This window comes from Glossina fuscipes, unplaced genomic scaffold (assembly GCF_014805625.2).
Source record: "Glossina fuscipes isolate IAEA_lab_2018 unplaced genomic scaffold, Yale_Gfus_2 222, whole genome shotgun sequence".
NCBI lineage: Eukaryota > Metazoa > Arthropoda > Insecta > Diptera > Glossinidae > Glossina > Glossina fuscipes.
In genome coordinates this window covers 2,412,625-2,423,796 of record NW_023998565.1, presented here as the reverse complement: position 1 = coordinate 2,423,796, position 11,172 = coordinate 2,412,625, and the positions used below count along the sequence as shown (strand labels likewise).

General features: G+C 34.0%; 1 protein-coding gene across 1 annotated transcript; it reads left to right on the top strand.

Annotated features, from left to right (window-relative positions):
* LOC119642348 (rab GDP dissociation inhibitor alpha) lies at window positions 1-7,768 on the top strand. The gene is made up of 3 exons (XM_038041486.1): window positions 1-560; window positions 6,736-7,211; window positions 7,269-7,768. Exons 1-3 carry the CDS (start codon window positions 167-169, stop codon window positions 7,728-7,730), a joined length of 1,332 nt encoding a protein of 443 aa, XP_037897414.1. The 5' UTR covers window positions 1-166; the 3' UTR covers window positions 7,731-7,768.
* Window positions 7,769-11,172: the final 3,404 nt, after the last annotated feature.

Here is an 11,172-nt window from a genome sequence, read left to right as displayed (position 1 = left end):
TTGTGTTAGCAGAAAAACGGCAAAAGAAGGAGGAAAAAATTTTCGATCGCATAACGAAACGTAAAGGGTTTGTTAGCATTTTTACCCAGATACAAAGTAGAGAATTTGTAGGAACTTAAAAAGATACAATTTCGTAAAACTAACGTGCGGCAATAAAAATATTAAAATGAATGAAGAATACGAGGCCATTGTTTTGGGCACTGGTTTAAAAGAGTGCATCTTGAGTGGTATGCTTTCAGTATCGGGCAAGAAAGTTCTTCATATTGATCGTAACAAGTATTATGGTGGTGAATCGGCCTCAATTACACCGTTGGAAGAATTGTTTCAACGCTATAATGTCGAGATTCATGGTGACAAATATGGGCGCGGCCGTGACTGGAACGTGGATCTCATTCCCAAATTTCTAATGGCAAACGGACAGCTGGTGAAATTGCTAATACACACGGGCGTGACCCGGTACCTCGAGTTTAAGTCAATCGAGGGTAGTTATGTGTACAAGGGCGGAAAAATTGCCAAAGTACCGGTTGACCAAAAAGAAGCTTTGGCATCTGATCTTATGGGTAAGTTTCATCAAATGCAGTGCCTGCCTTTGATAGTGGTAATTTCTTTGCGAAATGTAGACTTTCTATTCTTTGCATATTCAATTCTAAGTTTTTTTGTTTCCATCATTTTAGTTTTGTGACACGTATTTATTGCAAAGAGAAAAGAAAAAGAGAATAGCAAAAGTTTAGATGTGTGCCTTTGTAATTTTTGTAAGACTTATAGTGGAAGAGCACAATTTTTTTCTGTTGTTTCAAATTTCGTTTTTTACTACAATCATTTAACTTTTTTTTTTCGTTAGTTTGATAGAAAATTTTAAACTACTTACTGGATATTATATAGTTTGTTTATATTGTAAACGGAACGGATTGTTTTTTGTGAACAACGGCATAGAACGGAGCACAAAACCAACTTTCAGAGTTGGAGCTCCGTGTAAAAAGTGGGTGCATTTAGTAAAGAGCTTGAAGAATGTTCAATCATTCTATACTCACTGAAGAACTGGCGTATATATATATTTTGTCAAAAGTTTTGCGAATAGGATGGGTGAAGCTTCAGAAACTACAGAACGTATATACTTGAGCATACAACTCTCGATCGGTTTAAACATATCCACCATTTGTCTTAAGCTGAACGTTGGAAGTTCCTGTACGAAGTACAAACTAAACTGAGAACATCTTCGTTTTCCAAAGAAAAGTGTGGATTTTCCCTCATTATAAGATGATAAGAATTTATACTTACATTCTGTAAATGATCCTCCAGCGTGTGCAATAAAATTTAAAAATTTTGTCACGTGTGCCCAAAATTATGAAGTATCAAATTTCCATTTCTTAATAAACCGTTTGTTGCCCATCTTCCCATTTGTCTATGGTAAACGCCCTCCTAGTCGCAAAAATAAAGACATGTGAGTCAAATTCGGCAGGAGCATTGAAGGTTGTGCTACGCTGATTGTTACTCAAAGTTAGTCAAATCAGTCAAAGAAAAACGTAAAGTGAGAACACCATCGTTGCCAAAAGCAAAAAACAATTACATGTTCCTCTTATTACTTATAAACTGCAACAATAAATATTTGTATATTCTATTTTAATACAAGGGTGCTAGATATAAAAGTTTTTCGACAACAATCGAATACCATTTTCTTCCTTGTTATCAAATATGAACGTTCTCCTAATAATAATTCTTTTCTTCATATATAACCTTAGCTAAAAATTAATATTAATAATACAAACATAAATTAAACGTGCTTGCATACAAAGCAGGGCAATAACATATCTTTTAATTCATTATAATGCCAAGCTACTACTAATGCCACATCTTTGTTAAGTGAAACCATAAAAGACGATAATGTTGACTTAATCGTTTGTAGTATGTAGCATAGATCCCCACAACAAACCTCGCAGGGTTTTAAAACACTTATCTGGCCAATGAATTCTTTATAACTTTACTTCACTAGAATTTTAATGACATCATTTTTCGGTCATTACAATTGTTATTGGCTCTTGTTTACAAGTAACATATATTTTTGCAGTATCTTTTATTGCGATCTAAGAGATGTTTGCTAATTATGAGGTAAGTTGTTGAAATGAAAGAAATTGCAGATGTAAATTGAGAAGCAAAACTTTCTCATCAGGCAATAAAACGTACAAAATCAATGCATTTGATAAGACATTCTGAATCCTTAATTTTTCTAGCTTACAATTTGAGAGAACATGTACTTTACAAAAAAATTTGAATTTCGTTCTGGTTATATTGAAAGTATATAAAATATTTTGTGAGGCAGTGAAAAATTTCGCAGACTGCTTCATTACGACTATCTGCCAATATACCTCCTTCAACTTTCAATTCAATTTTGGGAGGTATTGGATAGATTGTAAAGTAAAAACACATATCAATGACTTAAATTCTATTGGCATTGATTTGGTAACTCAAAATCCAAAACTTTCTTTAGAAGACCGGAGCTTCAAATGGATTTTTTTTCGCTGTCACTGGCAACGACAGCTTTTTTACATGGCAATTCTAATCCTTATTAATTGTCCAGACCAATTCCGGGAATCCACTAAATGACAAAAAAATTAGTGTAATATGTTGTTCCATTAAATGTCTCTTACGTGGTTTTAGTTATTTATCCTGCTTCTTTTGAAATTAAGCTCGCATCTCTGATATTTAGGATAGCACAGATTATAAGGAGATCTATTTACGAATTATACTCAGGAACTTTTTTTACAATGCTTCTTGTCTTGTCTGTCCGAATATTACGATTTAACTCTCTTGACTCTGGTAGCACTGCTTTCCGCAAATATTTTGTTTACATATCCCTCTATAATCAATTTACGAACATCTAACTTTATTGTGACATTTTTGTGTTCCGCTTTCTGCGTACTGTTGTCAATGTTTTCGTCAGTTTTCTGTTGTTTCGGAAGGTAAAGCGTAATGAGTGTGTATTTGATTTTACTATTTAAGGAAATTTGGGTTTTTAGAAAATTTGGCAGTGCAGACTCATTTTGTGAAATTCGGGATTTTCCTAACAGTATATTAACGAATTTTTCGTCCTTTCTGCCATTAAATACCTATGTAATTATACCGATCACTATTTGTAGTGCAGGGTATATCAAGGTTGGGCGAACGTATGTAAATCCCAGAAGAGCTTAAGATAGACCCACCATTTATTATACCGGTCGATTCAGAATCATTTTCTAAATTGATGAAAGTGCGTTCGTCCATGTAAACTTTTGTTCATTCGTTATTAAAATTGATTCGTATCCGTACACTTTTCGATCACTCTCGTATAACACCTTAGTTTGAAAGGTCGTTGTGCGGAAAAAATTTGAAATTTTTAAATTTTCTCGACAAAAGTTGCTGAGTAATAGCATTTCTAAATTGCTATGAAAAACTCAGTTCGACAGGAAAAGTTTTTTGAACCTATTCTCATTCCTGCGAAAACTGAAAAAAGGTCTAATTTTCAATATTTCGTGGTGAAAATTGAATCATAATAATAAATTGATAAAGAAATGAAGCTTACAGGATTTGGATGACGTATCTATCTGTATCGATCTATATTTTGTATATAAAGATTCTCAGCAAATGTAAACTTTTACGTGGTAAATGTTTTGCGACTAAATTTTTTCATGACAATAATTTGAACTAAAAATGAAATGGATTAAATTTACACCACATATAAAATTTCTCTCGAACGATAAGCCCTTCACAAGATGGCTTAATTTTTAAAATTATATCATGAAAATTGGACCAGTTGGCCCGACTTCATCAAACTTTTTACTTTTGGGGTTTTGCGCTGCAGTACCTGAATCTATATTGTTTTTTATCTAGACACATATGGTAAAGCTCACCTCAACGTAGCATCTGGAAAAGAAAAACTGATTTGTTGGAAACGACTTCGTACCTGTGGTCTAGATAAAAGTTCATTTTACAATATACTTCGCAGTGTTAAAATACTTCTTACCGTATTACCGGAACCCTTTTTTTAATGCAATTCTCTTATTCAAAGCATTTTTTCACATTAATTTTTTTAATATTATAACATATTCTTTTTTTTTATTTACTTATTTATTTACACATGAAACTCAATAAAAGTAAATTAACAGCCGAATTCAATTGGCTCTTAAAAGTAAATGTTTTATTAATTATTATTAAACACTAATCCAAAGTACATAATAAGTGACGAAGGAAAAAAAATGATAATAGCTCATGCATAAATAAATAAGAAAGAAAAAGAGGATATACACAACTAGCACAGAGGCACATCCACAATTACCAGAGATACGAGTTGCAAGTGATCCTCTAAGCCAGTCCAAACGTGCAAGAGTTTGGCAAGCAATGACAGTAAACCACACCACTTAATTTTCGAATCACAGATGTTAAGATTGCAAGTTAGTTTAAATTCGACGTAGGCAAATCGTCCATATTAAGCATAGTTGTTTTGGTGGACTTTAAAAAGTCCGACATTGATATTAAGTAATAGACATCATTTAGGTTTCTACAAACAGATCCGAAAGAGTTAAACAGCTCATAATTATATTTACATTGGCTAAGCTTAATGAGGATAAAGTGCCTAGAGAAGCGATTAGGGACATTAAAGCAAATGTATAACATTTTTGTAATGTAAGGATCCTTAAGCTGTTCGGATTACGTCTTAATGAAACCAAAAGCGGACCTAGCTTTACTTAAAGAGAGCTCAATGTGAAAAATAAAACGTATCGAATAGAATCGCTAAATCGATGAACGAATCTACGTTTTCCAACTTGTGTGAATCTATGAAATACGCAGTATTCAATGCCTTCCTTCTTGAGAAAGGAAGGTTCTTGCTAACATTTAAATTCATGAGATTTAACGAGCACCATGTAGCCAAATTATTTAAGTTAATATGAAGCGCTGATACGGTTGCGATTCCAAGGAAAAGGAAGAAAAGAGTTTAACATCGCTAGCGTACGTTAAGATCTGACTGCATCTAATCACTGAGGGGAGATCATTAGTGTATAAATTAAATAAAATGGTTCCTAAATGACTGTCGTGAGGGACGCCAGACTTCACGAGAAATTCATCCGAAGAGACGAAGTTGAACCGTCCGTGCGAGAGCCGCTAGAAAAAACCTTGAAAACGTGGAAAGCAAACACTAAGAGATTCGTGACAGTAGATCTTCCTTTCCGAAAGCCATGCTAGAATGAAGAATAAGATTTAATAGCAAAACCTGTATGCTGAGTAACAATCCACAATTTAAGCAAGACATTGAACTTGACGACGCCTCAACGTGATGTTTATTTCCACATTTATGTATTGGAATAAGGAAAAGACTCTTCCAACATGAAAGGAAAACACCTTATTTCAATTACTGATAAAAAATCATTGAAATGATACGACATAGCTCGACAGAGTATTATTTCAGTATACATATTGGAATCCCGTCAGGGTCAGGCGCGGAACTCTATTTGAGAGACCTCAAACCATGTAAAACGAACTTTTGTGAAATGACCAAGTTAGGAATTGAAATCGGGTGAGTTATCGGATACGGACAGTTAACACTTAAATCGGAATCAGCAGTTGAAAAATTTCGTCTGAAGCATTCAGCAAAGAGATTATATGTTTCAATGTCACCAGAGGACTCGCAGCGATTGAAAGAAACACCCGAGGGATATATGCAAATTTTTTGTTTGGAGTTGGCCAATTTGATCACTTTTTATCAACTGAAAGAATCTGCAACAACATTGGTTGTTGAGGTCATTAAATCTATGCCTTGATGCGGAATAGGCAAAATAGTTGTAAGCAGAACCACTTTTCACAAATTTTTTGGAAAGTTTGTTTTTCCAATTTTTTTAATATTCAATTGTCTAGTTAAACCATGGCAACTGCTTCATGGGCTGGGTTGTTTGATCGGAACGGACGCAGAAATAGCTAGGTTCAAGGACGAAAGTTTAGGAACGAAGACGGTAGGGTTTCAATATTTCTCGCAGAGAATTGAAGCATAATATGTGAAAGATGAGATTAAAGTAGTAAACTATTAGATTTGTTAAAGTCATAATATTTATTTAAGGAAGTTGGATTTGGCACGTTGGAGTAGCTAGACCTACTTGCTTGTAATAAAAGGTAATACCAACTGTTGGATACGATACTCATGTAAACTAAAAGGTGGATAGCGATTTACAATTATTTTTTTTTTTTTTTGCTGTATCAAGTTAGCAGCATTAGAAAAATTGTGAGATCTATTGCGAAATATGGCTCATCTTTAAAATGCTGTCGGATGTGAGGACGCAGTAAGAATTTTACTATCATTTTCATGTTTTTGAAAATTTTTAATAACACTGTTTAATCAAACAGTTACTGTCGCCAGTTTCTTAATATCGAGAATATGCGTATAACGCAGCTCCATCCTTAGGCTTTCGGTGTTTTCTCTTACCATCTATGAGTAAAGCATTTAATATATGGTTTTTTGTGTGTTAAGAATTTACAAGTGAGTGGTAGGAGTGCTATTAATGATGAATATTCCACAAAAAAAAAAAATGCTACGCTATGAAACATAACAAATTCTTTTATTAAAAATACATAAAATATTCACAACATAGTTCTTTTTAACTTTATGGAAGACTTCCGATACAATGTTAATAGAATATTTTGAAGACTTGTACAGTTGTTGAAGATATGGTTTACACTTTACGGCTAAAGGACTGTTCTATTTCTCTTTCGAAGGCATGTTTGAAAAACGTCGTTTTCGCAATTTCCTTATATACGTTCAAGACTTTAAGGAAGACGACCCCAAAACCTATAAAGATTTCGATCCCATAAGATCAAATATGCAAGCTCTTTATGATAAGTTCGGTTTGGATGCGAACACTCAGGATTTCACTGGCCATGCTTTGGCTTTGTTCCGTGATGATGATTACTTGAATGAGCCGGCTGTTAAGACTATACAACGTATTAAACTATATTCCGATTCTTTGGCACGTTATGGGAAATCACCCTATTTATACCCGATGTATGGTTTAGGGGAATTACCACAAGGATTTGCACGTCTTTCGGCCATCTATGGTGGTACCTATATGCTGGATAAGCCAATTGATGAGATCGTTTTAGGCGAAGGGGGCAAAGTGATAGGGGTACGTTCCGGCGAGGAGATTGCTAAATGCAAGCAGATCTATTGTGATCCTAGTTATGTACCCGACAAGGTAAATTGAAATTTGTTAATCGCTTAAAATTACTTTTGACATTATATTATGTTTTAGGTGCGAAAGAAGGGACAAGTTATACGTTGCATTTGTTTACTGGAGCATCCCATTGGAAACACTAAGGATGCTCTATCTACCCAGATTATCATTCCACAAAAGCAAGTCGGACGCAAATCCGATATTTATGTGTCTCTTGTAAGCTATGCTCATCAAGTGGCCGCCAAAGGCTGGTTCATCGGTATGGTTTCGACTACAGTCGAAACGGATCATCCAGAAAATGAAATCAAACCCGGTTTAGACTTACTCGAGCCCATTGCACAAAAATTCGTAACAATTTCTGATTATATGGAGCCTATTGATAGTGGTGTTGAATCTCAAATCTTTATCTCAGAATCGTATGATGCAACTACACATTTTGAGACCACATGCCTGGACGTCTTAGACATTTTTAAACGCGGTACTGGCGAAGATTTTGATTTCTCTAAAATCAAACATGAATTAGGCGATGAAGACCAGTAAATTATTGCTTATATAGAGGGTCACCCGAGGAATGAGATTTAAATAAACAAGAAACTCAAAACAGTAACATTTTTTCCTTTTCAATTCGCGCATATAAACACACACAGAAAGTCACATTCTTGCTTGGTGAATGAAAAATAATAAACATCAACAGCTTCAAAAAAATAAATAAAAACGGGATTCATGTGAAAAAATTAAAAACAAAAAGGTTTTTTTGTTACGGTAAAAATTTACATATAATTAAGAGATTTTACACGGTATTTAAATATAATGCAAAATTACTCAAATGGAATAAAACACGAAAAACCTTACATATATAATATTAAATTGTCCTCCAGTGGGAATATATTTCCACTCAAATTGTTTATATAAAAGAAAGATAAGTATCAAAATTTTGACAACCACTTCCACATTTATAATTTGTATGTGTACGTCTCTACAGTACTTTAAAATGGTCCTTATGAAGTTAGTGATGGCTCCTTTCCTTTTATTAATAATTTTCTGAAGGTAGAATAATTTATTCCTATTTCTCTGACTCATTCAACAGCTCTGTTATAATGCAAATCGAAGAAGTAAATCTTTATTGAGTACGACGCGAATAGTCATATTAGTTACGTTTTGCATTTTATAACTTTAAGGAATATGTAAGCCATTCAGGGGAACTCTAAATTTATGATCGCTCATGCCAATTTGTGCTTTCGATTTTTCTATATAAAATAGAAGGAAAAGCAGAGATGACTACTAATTAAATGCAATATTTGTACACTACCGTAAGTCTATTCATTTTTCCAAAACTTTTACAACGCCCAGTTTCCGAATTGATGAAAGTATTTTCACGCCACAGAAACCATATCAGCTTCGAATTGGGTACAAACACTAGCAGTTAGAAAATTGTCCAAATCAGTCAACGTTAACTGAAAATGCATCCCGTTTCAGAAGAAAAAAAGGTTGGGCTTTTTGCTCATTACCTACAAAACAACCATAGATACAGCAATAGAAAATTTGAGTGTATATTCCCTTGCCGACCACACAAAAACAAAATTACAATTTTTTTGGGTATTTTAAGATGAAATTGGGGGGTACAGGGGATCGGGTCGCAGCCGAGCATTATGTTCTTACTTTTTTAGTAACAAATTCGGTCTTCTAAAGAAGTCATGAACAAGGTACCAAAAGCAAAATATCCTTGTTTGGTATGAAATTAGAGATTTGCTTTGTGAATTGGCCAAATTTTATAAAATGACAATGAGAAGTCGTCAGTACTCCTACTGGTCAAATTCAATTTGATAAGTGCCCTTTAAGGAGTATGAAATTTGCTTTCGTTTAAAAGCGGTTTGTTCAGTTGTTATGAATAGAATAGAATAAATCAGGCGAAACAATAATTTTATTAAACAGACATAGGCATTCGAGAGCGAGAGAAAGTTCTCGTCATAGGTTCAACTCAAGGAAATTATAACTGCACGTAATATTAACCAGTACGGTGGATCCGGTGCCGTGTTACGTAGATAATCCGTGTAGACTCTTCAGGTCATAACGACTTACCTATACCTGCATCAATCAGCCTATATACGGCCATCTCAACTAACGTAGCACTGGTGCCATTCCATTCTAGCGTGGGATATATGGCGCCGTTAATTGTTGACCCATTTGAGCATTTTCAGTTTCGCTCCTGTTTGTCACTAAAGAGTGGTGTTGGATCATTTGAATGCCCCAAAGGTTTTATCTTTGCTTTACAGAACGCAAACGCATGCAAATCTAGATTTGCCATCAATAATAGTAAATATATATTTTGTACCAACAATTGACGTTGTAGGCATAGGTCCACAGACATCCTTATGAACTCTTTCGGGTGATTCGTTTCCTTGTCTTGCTGGACTGCTAAATGGTCTCTGAAGACATTTGCTTCCTAAGCGAATCAACTGTTTGTGTGAAAGTTCCTTTAAATGACCACTGTTTAGGTGACCGTAACGATTGTGTTATTTCAACGTTTCATCAACATATGCAAAAAGTTTATTGTCTACATTGACACTTAATTTAACACTCGAAAGTTACTTATCATTTTTGTTTTTAATACCTGTGCTATCTCGATAATCGTTGGTTCCGCTTCTTGCATAGTATTTGTTTTTGTAACTCTTATCTTGAACCATGAACACTTGTTTATTAGTGCTTGACTCACTTGGCCTTGATGTGCATATGTCGCTACGTCCTTCTTATTTAACTAACTCAGTTTTTATGGCGCTCAAACTAGGTAAATAGTCACATGATTTTAGTTCAATTACCAGCTTTCCAAACGACTTATGAGGCTGATTACAAGCAAAGTTATCAGCAACTCTTCTTGGAGCCTCACTACGATTTAGCAAAGCGTTACATTTGCAAACATATTGTTTAAATAAGCTTACTCTCCTTGCTTGTCCTACGGTCTACGGATCTCGTTAAGATTAGTGATGCTTCACTTACCGATTGAATATTTTATGTGAGCTATTTATATTGGGATAACAGTACAATAGTCGCCATATCTGTATTGGCTTTCGTTTTTCAACTTTTCATTTCTTCAAATTTTTCTGCGTTCCGCTTGGATAACTTATGGGACACAATTTCACATAAGTCTTGGTGGACCAACATGCGTTGCATTTGAAGTGCTCACGAATCGTAATTTCTTAACCAACTTTTGCAGTGTCAACTTCGAACTCATCTTTTGCTTCACTTTCGCTGCCATGCCTCGAGACTGGAATTACATATTATTTTGTTGGAAACACTCTTTTATTATAATCTGTCGGAAACATTTTTGTTTTTTGTGGGATGTATGATTGGGAGGATTTCTTTTATTAAGCCGAGCATATGAATCTGTCCTTGTTAATACATATAATATATGCAATTATAAATGTTAGCTGGTTTTTTCCCGTACATGATTTATAAAAAAAAAGTACCATGGGTTGAGAATAGAGAGAGAAGAGAGTTGCTTTTAATAAATGGGTTTGAAGGAACATGAACAAAAAGAATATGAAATTATTATTATTTTTAATTTAGCCAGAGAAATAAATTCTAAAACTAAAGTCTTAAAGCATAGACTTTTTAAGGCTATCGGCTTTTATAAAAAACTTTACCGCATTTGAGATTTGAATACGCGACCATTGAGTTGCGACCAGAAAAATTTATTATACGACAAAAAGGTTTATTATACGACCAAAAAAGTTTATTATACGACCAAAAAAATTTAATATACGACCAAAAAAGTTTATTATACGACCAGAAAAATTTAATATACGACCAGAAAAAGTTTATTATACGACCAAAAAAGTTTATTATACGACCAAAAAAGTTTATTATACGACCAAAAAAATTTAATATACGACCAAAAAAGTTTATTATACGACCAGAAAAATTTAATATACGACCAGAAAAATTTAATATACGACCAGAAAAAGTTTATTATACGACCAGAAAA

Excerpts from the sequence above, each read along its gene's own strand:
- LOC119642348 (XM_038041486.1), top strand. The coding sequence starts at position 167 with ATGAATGAAGAATACGAGGCCATTGTTTTGGGCACTGGTTTAAAAGAG. Across the intron at positions 561-6,735 it reads TTTGGCATCTGATCTTATGG|GCATGTTTGAAAAACGTCGT; the intron begins GTAAGTTTCATC and ends TCTCTTTCGAAG. Across the intron at positions 7,212-7,268 it reads CTAGTTATGTACCCGACAAG|GTGCGAAAGAAGGGACAAGT; the intron begins GTAAATTGAAAT and ends ATTATGTTTTAG.